This window comes from Strongylocentrotus purpuratus, unplaced genomic scaffold, assembly GCF_000002235.5.
Source record: "Strongylocentrotus purpuratus isolate Spur 01 unplaced genomic scaffold, Spur_5.0 spur5_scaffold_8, whole genome shotgun sequence".
NCBI classification, from domain to species: Eukaryota; Metazoa; Echinodermata; class Echinoidea; order Camarodonta; family Strongylocentrotidae; genus Strongylocentrotus; species Strongylocentrotus purpuratus.
The window spans coordinates 29,905,731-29,921,364 of record NW_022145614.1 but is presented as its reverse complement, the minus strand read 5'-3'; the positions used below and the strand labels follow the sequence as shown (position 1 = coordinate 29,921,364).

The 15,634-nt window shown below is 38.5% G+C and overlaps 1 protein-coding gene across 1 annotated transcript in view; it reads left to right on the top strand.

Annotated features, from left to right (window-relative positions):
* The window catches only part of LOC585381 (ATP-dependent RNA helicase DDX1), a 47,595-nt gene extending 32,488 nt beyond the window's left edge, over positions 1-15,107 (top strand). Inside the window, exons 20-31 of the mRNA XM_030975560.1 lie at positions 191-280; positions 840-890; positions 1,991-2,065; positions 2,839-2,898; positions 4,119-4,170; positions 5,131-5,277; positions 6,511-6,605; positions 11,146-11,218; positions 12,881-12,953; positions 13,447-13,489; positions 13,736-13,952; positions 14,729-15,107. Coding sequence (XP_030831420.1) covers positions 191-280; positions 840-890; positions 1,991-2,065; positions 2,839-2,898; positions 4,119-4,170; positions 5,131-5,277; positions 6,511-6,605; positions 11,146-11,218; positions 12,881-12,953; positions 13,447-13,489; positions 13,736-13,952; positions 14,729-14,841 — 1,089 coding nt within the window. The 3' untranslated portion in view covers positions 14,842-15,107. The remainder of the gene's footprint in view (positions 1-190; positions 281-839; positions 891-1,990; positions 2,066-2,838; positions 2,899-4,118; positions 4,171-5,130; positions 5,278-6,510; positions 6,606-11,145; positions 11,219-12,880; positions 12,954-13,446; positions 13,490-13,735; positions 13,953-14,728) is intronic.
* Positions 15,108-15,634: the final 527 nt, after the last annotated feature.

Sequence of the window (15,634 nt, the reverse complement as noted above, 5' to 3'; positions counted from 1 at the left end):
TTTCTTTCTATGCTCATTACCCAGTCGCTATACATTTTCTTCCAAAATTATTTGGCACACGTCATTTATTTGTATTAAATCTTCAACATTCAGTGTATTAGTTACGTTGGATTCTGTGAGGATATATTTTCTGTATTCACCGAAACTCAAGTTTATTTTTAATTTGGTATTTCTATTTTTATCTTGGTAGGATGGCCTCTTGTCTGCTGGCTATGGAGCTCAGATAACACGTATGTGGGAACAGATTCCTAAGATCACAAATGATGGAAAGAGACTTCAGGTATAGAACTTACAAATGGACATTGAACTTTGATTATCAGGTCATGGGATTATGAAAACAGTTTTTTATTCTCTCTCTCTTTATGGACCAATGCATGATTTTGAAATGACATGTACATACCTCTTGTCACATTTTAAAGACCCTCCATGTAGGTCTTTATGCATCATCGTGTATTTGCAGGTAATAGATGAAGCGTAACTGAACAAAAAGAAAATTGTTGACATATATATCCAAGACACAGAGAAAGATGTAACAATGTAAATAGATAGCTATAGCAGATGTGCATTTTAAATTACGGTAAACATTAATTATTCAATCAAACTAACAATCGTTTTGTAGAAGCATGTTGCTCTGTTCTGATTATTTTAAATTATCACAGAAAATGGTTAAGTATGTTGTAGCAACATTAACTACTTTACATGTTAATGATATGTAGATGGGGAGTGAAATAGAAAAAAATGGAGATAGGTAAATCAAAATGTCTAGAAAATAGGGGAGGTTTAGAATGATTTAGTATGAAACAATCTTTTATTCAACTTGATACATTTTTTTCTTTCAGATGGTAGTATGTTCAGCAACTCTTCACTCCTTTGATGTCAAGAAACTTGCGGTATGCCTTCTTCTTAATCGTCGCTTCCTTGAAATATACTCTATAAATGTGTATATATATATATATATATATATATATTACTAAAGGCGTCATTAGAGGGACATTTGGAGTGAAAAAATGAGTCATTAAGTAGACATTGTCATTAGAAGGACAATATGGTGTCCTCTTAACGTTTTTACATTTTATTTCTCATAGAAGGCCCAATTTGTTTATATATCTCTCTATAAATATGTAATTCCACTAAAGGTGTCATTGGAGTGACATTTTGAGTGAAAAATGAGTCATTAAGTAGACATTAGGGTTAGGGGTAGTTAGGATTAGGGTTAGGGTTAGGTTTAGGTTTAGAGTTAGGGTTAGGGTTAGGGTTAGGGTTAGGATTTTTATGATGTCCACTTAATGTACCATGTAGGGTTATATATATATATACAAATATTAATGTATGCAATGGAGGCTGTTATATTCCCATTATATCGGAGCGGTTGAATTTAGAATAAATTAAATATAGCAATTTCAAGTTTAAGTAATGTGGGTATAAAATGCAATTGCATGAAATAAGTATTTTTATAATGTGCATTATTAGAATTGCTAAAGAAAAGTCAACATTTTAACATAATACCGTGGCACCGTAACTTATTTTTCACTAGACCGTAGATTTTTTTTTTTAAATTAAAGAATTGGAGACTGATAAATTTGGATATATTTTAGACAAACATTAAACTGACTTCACAGTTTTTAATTATTCTTCATTCTCAATTTGTTAACATGATATTTGTGTGAATCAGTCTTGCATGATGGAATTGATACAAGACTGATACAATATGGTAAACTGACATTTCTACAGTACCTTCCCCACAAATGAGAAAAAGACAATATATACCTTTTTATAATTTTCAAGGAGAGGATAGATATGCAGAATAAATATTTTTTTTAATTAAAAAAAAAACATATTTGTGGCTTACACAAATTGTTTGAATCAATCACAAATGATTGATCGATCTGTAATTGAAAACAAGTCAGAAAAAATCTTGGAACCAGCAGGATTTTAACCTAATTTATTTATTAGTTTTCAGAGATTGGAATGTTTACTCTTTCATTTACAGGAGAAGATCATGCACTTCCCAATCTGGATTGATCTGAAAGGGCAAGATAGTGTTCCAGAGACGGTACATCATGTGGTGAGTTCATGGTGTAGATACATACAAGACAATGAAGGAACAACATGTAGAAAATAAATATGATAGTGATGGTAGAAATAGAAGCATTTGAAAGAAAGAAAAAAAACAAATAAATGCAGAGTTACCAAGTATCACGCATTAGGCGTGACATCACGCATTTCGAGGGTCTGAAAAATGCTCTTACACACGACACGCGCGCTAGATTTTGAAAAACGCTATACCTTATACATGTGTTATACCCTCGCATGCGCGCTCATGCGCCGAATCATGAAAATGTCACGCATTGCCAATCTTTGAACTTGGCGTCTCTGTAAATGGGGGGGGGGGATAGAGGTGTTGGCTATGAAGTAACGATAATGGGGATGGTAATGATGATGGAGGTGTTACCATGATTCTGGTGGTGGTAGAACATTGATAAGTGGAAAAGGTATGGAGCATTTGAATTACTGGTTGCAATATAGAAAGTGTTATTTGTAGCAATGGTAATTATGATGACCTTACCAGTTACAACTCTCTGTCTGGTATCATTTCCCCAATCATTGGATTTTTGTACAATCCAGCACATTGCAGTGCACATTCTCCACTCCTCTTGGAAACATTCCATTCAGTTGCTTGCATCCCATCTAACACCTGGGTGGAAGATAGTAAATGGGAGTAGCAATGAAAATATTAGATGTATCATATGGTGTTTTAGTTGTCCAATTAGTTGATCGTAGAAATGAATTAATGGAAAGTCATATATTTTATGCCATTTCAATATTTGTTCGTTGCAGGTTTGTAGGGTAGACCCAAGGGAGGATACAACTTGGCAGAGGGAAAGTGAAAAAGTCAGAGTAAGTCAAAAGAAAATTTAAGTTATTCAGGCAAAGGAGTAAAATTAAGTAATAACAAAGACTTGAATTATTTCTCATTCTTTGTTAGAACTGTGACTTAGTTTGTGATGTAGCCTAAGTATTTCTTATCTTCGTGGTGTATTTGGCTTTGAGCAAATTTGACTCTGTGCCTAGATATATTATTCATAAGTGGGAAGGGGAACTCATTAAAGGTAATACAAAGTTTTGGTATGGGGTCATGAATTTGGTTCAAATGAACATATTGGAAGCATATGCCATCCTACAATATTCAATGATCGTTGATCGAGTATCGAGTATAAAGTTATGAAATTTTAAATAATAAACTCTTCATGTTGTATAGCTCCCTCTCAAGTTCAAAATATTAATTAAGCTATAAAACAATGTTTCTTGACTAAAATCAACCGATTAGCTATTTCCGTTGGGAAATTCTATATCACAGTACATATTCTGAGATTTTCATGGTCGCAGCTATCAGGCTGTAGGTGCTATTTGAAATTTATATTCAATTTTTCTCGAAAGCAGAAGTGTTTTAGGGGCTAAATTTCTAGTGCTTATAATACATCCACAGGGGCATCCAAATATATCAAAATTGTAAAGAATCACCATCCACCCAATTTTCAAAATTTACCAAAACTTTGTATTACCTTTAAGGTAACAACACAAATCTAGACACTGCCTATTATCACGCTTCATCCCACATGTGGAATGCTGAAGAATAATTTGTGTTACCTTTGCATGTCTTTTTATGAGGAATGTAAATGACGGTCAAGTTCAACATGTACTTTGTTCTACTCTATTGTTTTTTTTTTGATGCAGGATATAAAATTAATAGACCACGTCTTCTTCTTGAGGTACTATTATAGTACTATTGGAGTCACCTCTTGCCCATAGTTTCAACCAGAGCCTCTCAAGACAGTGTATATTACATGTATTATTATCTTTACTATTACTGGCAAGTTCAAGGTATTCTGTCCTATATGTTGCCAACTGCATGTATTATTCTATATTTTTAATGATTATGACCAAAGACTTTGCTCCGATTTTCAACTGAAAAAACAACATTTTTTGAAAATTGATTTGGGAGGTTACCAATACCGTCCATAAGCCTTGAATTTAGTTATGTCTCCATATTCTATCTGTTTTGAAGTCCATGATTTAGTAAAGTAATAATATTCTTGTTGATCGCTTTCAACCCACAGACCGACGGTGTCCATTCTGTAGGCCAAATTAAATGGGGCAGCCATGATAGAGGTTAGTTGATATTTATCATAAATGCAAATTGGTAATGTTAAAGGGGAAGTCCACTCTGATGTTAATCTAGTTTTAATAGAAGCAGATAAATGAGAAAAAGTGGTGAAAGTTTGAGCAATATCCAATAAAATATAGAAAAGTTATGAATTTTTTAATTTGTCATCAGTGTAACATAAATTGGCAACAGTGGGACGTATCTTGCTAACTCCTCTCCAATTTGCTCTGTACAGACAATTTTATAAATTTTGTATGTTATTGATGATAACAAAATCTTTGCAATAATTATATTTAGGATGAATGTAGGATTGAAATTTTCTTGAAGGAAAATATAGATTTTTAAAGTTTTTAAGCATGGGGAAAATTGGAGGGGACCCCACAAGATACGCACAAGATATTTGATTCATTGCACCTTCAAAATTTCATAACTTTCTGATTTGTAATCACTTTGTGCTCAAACTTTCACTGACATGTACCTCTCGTTGCCCTGCTTCTATTGAAACCAACGTAATATCACGGTGGGCTTCCCCTGTAAGACTCAGGTATCCCTTCGTTTTGTACTTTGCACAAAGACTTTAAAGATTTGACTATAAAGAGTTGATTACACATATCCTTTCTGATTTTTGTGGCCCTAAGCATCCAACAATTCGATTGTACAGAGTTCTAGACAAAAATAAACAGTTACTTAAAAAAGATACTAATTTTCCAATCTATTTAATACTCTTACCAATAATATAATAATTTACCAAATATATCAATTGGTAGGCAGTTTCTCTGCAAAATTTGTATGACCAGGTATTAGTCAAAACATATTCTTTCATATGATTGGTAATAAGAGTTTCCATTTAATTTTTTGAGAGGGGGGCGTTTCCAAAACTGGTCTTTACCTTTAAGCCCTAAATCTATTTAAGACCTCTTTGTTGAACAGACCTGAATTTTCTTCATGATTTTCTTGTACTTTAGAGACCCTATCTGAAGGAGCTAAAATCCTAAAGATTGACTACTTAGTGAAGGCCATTAATGAGCATCGGATGGACCAAGCTATTCTCTTCTGCCGGACCAAGATAGATTGTGATAACTGCGAGAGGTTCCTGACATCTCTAGGAGGAGGTAAGTGTCTGGTGTACAACTGCTGCCTGTCCTACCACTTGGATGTCTATCGCCTAGACAACTAGTTTACAATGGACTACTATCCCAAGGAATCCCCTGGACTGGTACTACTTCTGACTCCTGGGGGGTGTTTCACAAAGATCCTAAGTTGAACTTACCTCTAAGTTGGACTTTACAATTATGGAAAACCGTTAGCCTCTTTGAAAATATTTTGTAAAAATTATTTGAAAAGACATTAAATGGTGATTCAAATCATTCATATTTTCTGTTATCAAGCAAATTTCATGTTCTTGATGTGGAATTTATGAAAAGTCTAAAATACTTCAAATTTTGCTTTTGAATATATTTATTTTAAGGCTACAAATGGCTCTCCATAATGTTAAGTCTAACTTAGTGTTAAGTTTGACTTAGGATCTTTGTGAAACACCCCCTGGACTACTATCCCCTTGACTACCTACCCCTGGACAACTGCTACTCACAATGGAGTACTATCCCATGGACTACTGTCCCTTAGACTACTACTACTTCCTGGACTACTCCACTCTGGACTGCTATTGTCCTGGACAAAATCTCCTGGACAACTACCCTCTGGACTACTACCCCGTGGATACTATCTCCTGTCTGGGCTACTATCCCATGGATGACTACTATTGCCTGGACAAACACTTCACTGAAAACTACTCCAACTACAAGTACCCCTAGATAGATTTCCTCTTATTGTAACTAAAACTAACTACCTCCCATAAGAATATGTTTGTATGTGGGTCTGTGGGGTAATGTATAAGGGGGATAATTTTCCAAGGAGGGAGTGGGTAATTATCAGGGGTTATTGTCTTCGAATCCTTTTGTACCTGACAACATTTGGCAGAACTTTGTATATTCCCTTCAGCTGCACCACAGTATTTATACAAACGTAAAAGTTTTACTGACTTGATTTTTTGTTTTATATAAGAAACCCTCATTCCAAAGCTTTTCCTTTACGTACTATGGTAGAATAAGCATATTTTAATGTCTTTTGAAAAAAATTGGCAGAATTCTAGGAAAAGAAGTTCAAACTACTCATTTCTAAACGAGATGTGCATAAACAAATAGTAAAACAGAGAATACTCTAGACATTGCAAGACTGCTTTTCGTAATTATGGGAGCCATATGATATTTGATGACACCGTCAGTGATAATTAAATTGTCAGGATTATTAAATACTATTAGGCTAGCTTTGTATGTTTGTTTCAGGTCCACGTGCTCCGGCCAGCCATCAGTACTCGTGTGTGTGTCTCCATAGTGATCGAAAGCCACCTGAACGAAGAGAAAACCTTCAAAGATTTAAGGTTGGTGGGACTCCTGGGGGATGTAACGAGCTCGTAGTATGAAGCACTAGTAGTACAGTTGTTATAACGTGTGTGATATTTTGGTTCTATTACTATACAGTACAATGTAGCAATTTCAATCATAACAGATTTATGTTAAGCAATGTTATATAAAGCTGTAGCAGCAGAAATGTAGATTATTTCATTTTATTTCATCCTCTCTCATGTGGAAAGAAAATATACCATACTCATTTCTTTTACTCTTAAAATGATGTATTTATTAATTAGTTGTATTATAATAGATTGACTAGCAGGACCCGCGGAAATCCGCGGGATCCTAGAGGGGGGGCGGGGGTGTAAATAGATATATAGAGACTGTCTAAATTAAAACCACCAAGAACTTTATTTGCCATTCAGGCCATTAAGAAATATACATGTTAAGCGTCCCCGCCCGCTTCCTTTTTGGGAGCCGCCTCCTATTTTTTTTTTTGAAATTTTTTGAAAAGTTTTTTTTTTTTTTTTTTTTTTGAAAGAAAAAAAAACAGCGTCCCCGCCTGCTTCCTTTTGGGGGCCGCCTCCTATTTTTTTTATTTTTTTTTCTATTTATTTTTTTTTTTTGAAAGAAAAAAAACATGAAAAGCACTGCTAAAATGTATTTCTGATTTTAAAAAAGAAAAAAAAAAATTGTCAGCCGCCATCTTGAAAAATAGCCTGAATGTCAGGAAAAATGTACGGAGCGGCCATTTTGAAAGAAAATAAAAAGAAAAAAAAAGGGCCTCCTCCTTCCCATTTTTCGAAAAAACAGGAAGCTAAACATGTTTTTTTTTTAATTTGGCCTTATATAAAAATTTAAAAAACGATCCAACTGTACCGGTAGTTATTCTTTAAGCCACTGGAACTGCGTAGAGTTCCGTAGTGTGGCGTACCAACTACGCAGAAATTAGGCTGCGTATTAATGGGGAAATAGTCCCTGCGTAGGTTATGCGTAGGCTGGCGTACAGGTTTGCTTATGGTTGCTTACTGTGTGGAAAGCTTTTACTGCTTTGTCGATCTGGCGTAGGGTAGCATACTGTTGCGTAGGCATGTAGCGTAGTGTTGCGTATGTAAAAAGGCGTACTTTCTACGTCAAGTTTCTACGCCGAAAGTACGCGAAAAAAATTAAACATGTTGAATTGTTTTCGTTCATCTTGCGTACCCAGTTCCGTCCCTCAGCATATAGTAATGTAGGCCAGCGTAGTTGGTACGCAACACTATGCAACTCTACGTATTGACCCCACGCCAATTAGTGACCCGCAAGTGTCACAAATAAAGTATTAAAAATATGCTCATCTGACCCTAATTAAACGCCTAAAACCCCTGAGCTTTCGGGGGTTTATGGACCCTTGAAATCCGTGGACCCCACGCCTATACACTCAACTCGCTGCAATCTGATCTCTCCCCCCCCCCCCACCAACTTTGAAGAACGTAACCCCTGAGCTTTTTGGGGTTTATGGCCCCTTGAAACCCGGGGACCCCACGCCTATATTATATCTACACTCGACTCAGGACCCGCGGAAATCGCGGGATTCTAGAGGGGGGCGCAGGCAGAAAATTAAGATTTTCATTTCGGGGGCTCTATTTCAAATTTTTGGAAAAATTTTCGTGGGCTACTTTTTTCAACTTTCGGGGGCTCTTTTTTCTGGGGTTACTTTTTCATTAATTCATCAAAGGATATAGGCCTTCACTTTGTTGAGATTTGTTTAGAAGGCTCAGGTTTCAGGCTACCTACTTCATAATTGCCTATTTAAAAAAAAAAAAAAAAATTCTAGTTCAATAACTAAGTTTTCATGCATTGATTTGATGCAAGAACTGTAACATAATATACCCTAGATTGTGATTATTTCTGACCATGAATTTCGATAATCATTCTTCAAAGTAAAATTTTCACAAGAAAATCAGGTAGTCGTTTAAAAACGTAGACATGAGTAATACTTTTACTAATTCTAAGCTCAGGTTTCGTAAATCTATTCACGAAACTATATTGAAATCGCGGCAATAATGATGCAAACCAACAGATAACAATTTCAAAGTGTCAAATCTCTTCGACTCGAGCTCAGCTCAGCTTAACTCACACACACTACAGCGTAACTCCATAGCTCGAACACCGGCGCCGCAGGCGTCGGACGCCTGCGGTGCTCGGTGCCGGTGTTGGAGCTTCCTGCAAGCTCGTCTCAACTCACACACACTGAACAGAAGCCCTGCACTGTATGAAGGCAGCTTGCGACTAAACTGTCAGTCCAATGGTTTTCTTGTGAAAACTTTCCTTTAGAAAATGATAATAAAAATTTAGTATAGGTCTAGACTATATGGCCGTAGTAATCACAAAATAAGCTTTGATTTCATACCTCCATTCACGAAAACTATATCAAAATCGCGGCAATCATGATGGAAATAGGTCTCTAAGTTTGGACGTGGAAGGGATCGAAGCTTCGTGTGTATCTCTGCGGCTTGTGCAGCTACTACAAAGGATATCCTATACAAAGATGCTTTACTCGGGTAAGCCCGACCGTGTGCATCGTGCATTTAATACGCAACTTAATGTGAGTTGCTCGTCGTCTGTCGTGTGTCTACGGATGTAATGTTGAATATCCATGAGGTATCTCTGTCGTCACGCATATCCTGCATTATGCATATCGCGTCTGTTTTCGCCCCGGACGTCGACACGGAGGAGGACCTCGGGCGGAGTATAGCCAATTCCACAGAGTAGACTCTCCCGCGGACGATGGCACCGGGCACGGGTACCCCGAGGGGAGGGTTCAGGAGGAGATAGCCGCACCAACTTGGGTCGGCGATCTCATTAAAAAACAATAGAATACAAAGGCTCGCGGAGACGTCGCGCCCCCCGCGGAGCCTTAGCGTATTATTATTATAGATATCCCTTTGTTAAACAAATTTCAGTCTTTTATTTGTTAAATTACTCAAAAGATTTATTTAGCAATCATTTCTAGCCCAGTGGTATTACATCGATACCTTGATAATACAAATCATAATAGGGGAACCTAGGTGTAGTGGTGAACCTGCAAATCCCAGCAAGTTTAGGATTAGGATAGATCTAAGGTTTACAACTCCCTTTTCCTCTCCCAGGCTAAGGTGATGCAATAATAATGATATTTTCTTCGTGTTAAGCATTGTGATTCTGCTTCTGCCAAGACTACAGCAAAAGAAGTTTGCACAACATTTTTATGCCTCCGCCACCGAAGGTGGTGCCGGAGGCATCATGTTTTCGGGTTGTCCGTCCGTACATCCGTCCCGTTTGACCGTTATCACAATATCTCAAGAACCATTTAAGATTTAAACTTAAGACTCGGAAATAGTATTTATCACCATAGGAAGACGATCTGATTAGATTTTGGAGTACGTAGGTCAAAGGTCACAGGTCACAGAGGTCAACTTATGAAATTCCTTGTATTGAGTTTGTTAGCGCGATATCTCAAGAACCATTTGAGATTTAAACTTCAAACTTAAGGATAGTATGTATCACCATAGGAAGACGATCTGATTAGATTTTGGAGCACGTATGTCAAAGGTCAAGGGTCACAGAGGTCAACTTATGAAATTCCGTACATTGAGATTGTTATCATGATATCTCAAGAACCACTGGAGATTTAAACTTCAAACTTAGTGATAGTGTGTATCACTATAGGAAAACAATCTGATTACATTTTGGAGCACGTAGGTCAAAGGTCAAGGGTCATAGAGGTCAACTTATGAAATTCCATACATTGAGATTGTTATCATGATATCTCAAGAACCACTGGAGATGTAAAAACTTCAAACTTAAGGATAGTATGTATGACCATAGGAAGACGATCTGATTAGATTTTGGAGCACGTAGGTCAAAGGTCAAGGGTCACAGAGGTCAACTTATGAAATTCCATACATTGAGATTGTTATCATAATATCTCAAGAACCACTGGAGATTTAAACTTCAAACTTAATGATAGTGTGTATCACCATAGGAAGACAATCTGATTAGATTTTGGAGTACGTAGGTCAAAGGTCAAGGGTCACAGAGGTCAACTTATGAAATTCCATACATTGAGATCGTTATCGCGATATCTCAAGAACCACTGGAGAATTTTCACTTCAAACTTAATGATAGTATGTATCACCATATCATAATATCTCAAGAACCACTGGAGATTTAAACTTCAAACTTAATGATAGTGTGTATCACCATAGGAAGACAATCTGATTAGATTTTGGAGCACGTAGGTCAAAGGTCAAGGGTCACAGAGGTCAACTTATGAAATTCCATACATTGAGATTGTTATCATGATATCTCAAGAACCACTGGAGATTTAAACTCCAAACTTGTTTAAATTGCTCTATGGCGGAGGCATCCTTTTCGACTGCGCGCAGTCAAAATTCCATCTAGTTAATATCAAGTTTTGTGTCATCTCAAACCTAAATTCAAAGAGAAGAAGCAACATTGAGGGCTGGAGTTTCCTAGATATTTATGAATGTTTATCATTTCTTCATTATCTGTAACCTTCTCCAACCCATGTTCTCATATCTGTAGGATAAGAAAGCTCGCTTCATGATATGTACTGATGTAGCTGCTCGTGGTATTGATGTAAGAGGCATCCCATATGGTGAGTAGACACACCTACAGGTGTATTCAAGTCAAAGTCATGTTCTTATTCATACACACACGCACCTACGGGTGAATTCAAGTTAAAGTGGATGGATGAGTGGGTGGGTGGGTAGATGGGTGGATTGATGGATGGATCAATGGACGGGTGGGTGGATAGACGGGTGGGTGGATAGATGTGGTGGATGGATGGATGGATGGATGGATGGATGGATGGTTGGGTGGGTGGATGGGTATGTGGGTGGATCGTTGGCTGGGTGGGTAGATAGGTGGGTGGATGGATGGATGGATGGTTGGGTGGGTGGATGGGTATGTGGGTGGATCGTTGGCTGGGTGGGTAGATAGGTGGGTGGATTGATGAGTGGGTGGATGGTTGGGTGGGTGGATGGGTATGTTGGTGGATCGTTGGCTGGGTGGGTAGATAGGTGGGTGGATTGATGAGTGGGTGGATGGTTGGGTGGGTGGATGGGTATGTGGGTGGATCGTTGGCTGGGTGGGTAGATAGGTGGGTGGATTGATGAGTGGGTGGATGGTTGGGTGGGTGGATGGGTATGTGGGTGGATCGTTGGCTGGGTGGGTAGATAGGTGGGTGGATTGATGAGTGGGTGGATGGTTGGGTGGGTGGATGGGTATGTGGGTGGATCGTTGGCTGGGTGGGTAGATAGGTGGGTGGATTGATGAGTGGGTGGATGGTTGGGTGGGTGGATGGGTATGTTGGTGGATCGTTAGCTGGGTGGGTAGATAGGTGGGTGGATGGATGGATGGATGGTTGGGTGGGTGGATGGGTATGTGGGTGGATCGTTGGCTGGGTGGGTAGATAGGTGGGTGGATTGATGAGTGGGTGGATGGTTGGGTGGGTGGATGGGTATGTGGGTGGATCGTTAGCTGGGTGGGTAGATAGGTGGGTGGATTGATGAGTGGGTGGATGGTTGGGTGGGTGGATGGGTATGTGGGTGGATGGTTGGCTGGGTGGGTAGATAGGTGGGTGGATTGATGAGTGGGTGGATGGTTGGGTGGGTGGATGGGTATGTGGGTGGATCGTTGGCTGGGTGGGTAGATAGGTGGGTGGATTGATGAGTGGGTGGATGGTTGGGTGGGTGGATCGTTAGCTGGGTGGGTAGATAGGTGGGTGGATTGATGAGTGGGTGGATGGTTGGGTGGGTTGATCGTTAGCTGGGTGGGTAGATAGGTGGGTGGATTGATGAGTGGGTGGATGGTTGGGTGGGTGGATGGGTATGTTGGTGGATCGTTGGCTGGGTGGGTAGATAGGTGGGTGGATTGATGAGTGGGTGGATGGTTGGGTGGGTGGATGGGTATGTTGGTGGATCGTTGGCTGGGTGGGTAGATAGGTGGGTGGATTGATGAGTGGGTGGATGGGTATGTTGGTGGATCGTTAGCTGGGTGGGTAGATAGGTGGGTGGGTGGGTTGGTAGATGGGTGGAGGGAAGGATAAATGGTTGGGTGGGTAGGTTGGTGGGTGGAAGGATGGATAGGTGGATGGAAATAAGGATAGGTGGATCGATGGTTGGTCGGATTGATGGATAGGTAGATGGAAGGATGGGTGGGTGGATGGATGAATGAATGAATGAATGAATGAATGAATGAATAAATAAACGAATGAATAAACAAATGAATGAATAAATGATTTTGTTTATTTCTACAGTTGTCAATGTGACATTACCTGATGAGAAGCAGAACTATGTTCATCGTATCGGTCGTGTTGGCAGAGCTGACAGGTTAGTTGGAAACTTTTTTTTCTATTCATATTTTTATATATTCTTGTCTTTTCAAACAATAATAATAATAATATCAAAATACATCAAGCGCCTTTACATCAGATTCAAAGCACTTAAACAAGAAATACTTTCAAACAAACGGAGGGAGAGAACATTATCATACAAAGCTTACATTAATTACAAACCGAGAGGAATATTACAACAAAGTAGAAAAGATGTGTTTTCAGACCCCTCTTTAAAACTGTAAGAGTATGGTAATTCTTTGATACAGGGTGTGTGGGGGGGGGGGGGCAAGGGGTTCAATTTTAGCCAAGGACAGTGAATGAAAACTCATGAAACTGTAGACAATGTGTTTGTTGTTATGGTCTGATTGACTTCAATTAGTTTCAATCCCTTGTTCAAAATTGTAAAACAGTAAATGAACGTGTTTAAAGATTCTATTCCTTTACTAATTTGCCATTTTTTTAAAGTGTTTATTTGTGTCTCTTTTCAGGATGGGCCTAGCTATTTCACTTGTTTCTACAATTCCTGAAAAGGTGGGTCTTGTTCTTAGTACTTTATTTACTTATAGTGTATATTAATTTTAAACTATATATGAAAACGAAAAAAGATATTTTCTGAAATTGACAACTTTTTTCTGTTAAAAGATGATTAATGAAATATTGTTATTAAAATAATCACTGTAGGTATTGTACTTACTCCTATGCCAGTCATTATATTCGTTGCTACAACACATGACAAACTAAATTTTCTACTGAAATCCACCTACCCCTATAATACAGGTATGGTACCACTCTTGTCCGAGTCGTGGTAAGAGTTGCCACAACACCGCGCTGAAGGATCAAGGCGGATGTTGTATCTGGTACAACGAGATGCAGTATCTAGCAGACATCGAGGAACATCTAGGAGTGATCATTGATCAGACGGATTCCACCTTGAAGGTCCAGGCGGATGCGTTTGATGGCAAGGTCGCCTATGGGCAGAAGAAAAAACATATGGGTCAGTTTTTCATTTCTTGTTTTCAAATATTACTGATCATGATAGAAACACCCTTGTACTTAGTGCTCATGACATATTTAGCAATGTCTCTATGTACTTAAATATATTAGTACCCCAGTTCCAGTCTAGCTGCCCTGAGAAAGGAGCTTAAGCTTCAAGGAATTACTTCCTACCGGTACCATTTTCTTCACCTGGGTCGAGTGTGGCAAATGTAGCAATATATATATATATATATACATTCTTTAATTACTTTAAGTGCTTCAGGTTGATGCATTGTGTAGATAAATCATTTACGCAGCAATTGAAGACAATCTTTACTCTTGATTTCCTCCTTATTTTTGTGAAGTACAATTCATGTTACTGCTGGCATGTAGTTGTAAGGACCTCTGGAAGATTCACTCTATATCTGTACCAGCCCCACCCTGGTACAGCTGTATTTTTTTACGCACCTCAATTTCAAACTAGTCACAATTGTTATTCCATTTATTTTTTTAATTTAAAATGGCCTCACTGTCATTCTATTACTATTCATAAGTGTTATTGTTGTTGTTGTTGTTGTTAATGATTTTGAGTTTGGAATATTTTCTATTATAAGATGTTTAGACATTGCAAGCTTTTGCAAATTATTTTGTTTATGGGGGAGAGGCAGTAGAGGATGGATACATTCTACCTCCAGAGTTGCTGGGACAAACAGAAATTATTCCATGTTTCCATATTTATTCAATTATGTCATTATTTGACTTAAGATAAAATTCTCATTACTTTGATTTTTACAGGGAGTGGTTACAAGGGTCACGTCGAGGACTTGGCCCCGGCGGTCTCGGAGCTACACAACCTAGAGAAGAGAGCACAGTCTTCCTACTTACAGTTCTCTGGCATCGCATCATGAAAAGATGGACCAGGCCGAGCTTAATTGACCTTCGACCTGCAATATCATCATGAGCCATCGTGGGAACGTATCCATAGAGTGGAGATATTCCTAGTTTAAATAAGTCTTGTTTGAATCTTGTTTTCTGTTGACACATCATTAAAGTTGATGATGCCATGTTTCCTAACCACAAGGAGGTGTTTCTCTAATATTGGACAGCAAAGTGTTGTCTTACATGCAGTCTCTGTTTATATGATGTGGAGATTCCCACCATTTTTCTAAGCACAATAAGAGAGAGAAAGAAAAAAAACTTTCACACTTCATGTACAGCAAATTATTTCAAATTGCTGTCCCGCTTCAAAATGATTGTCTTATTTCGATCATGTTTACTGTTGATACATACCTGCCAACCACTCCGATTTAGGCGGAGTTACTCCGCTTTTTCATACCCACTCCGAATTCCGATTGCATGCCTCAAAACTCCGATTTTTTGTAATTTTAAAATATTTTTAAAACAAACGACTGTTGCATAAGACTAAAGCATAACACAGCACTGATAACCAGATCACGCCTTACGGGGAAACGATAAACATAAGTACTTTATATAGCGAATGCCGCCTTATCACATAGCCTCCGCACACAGCGCTGCATGTCGCACGCATTCACTCATAGGTTCACTGAATTTGACTACACTGGATAGACACTTTCGCGCACATGGTCCGTCCGCCGCCATCTTGTTTAATTCCAAAACAACACGGCCGCTACGTATGCTACGTGCGTTCGTGCCTTTTGAGGGGAGCATGGGGGTAGATGA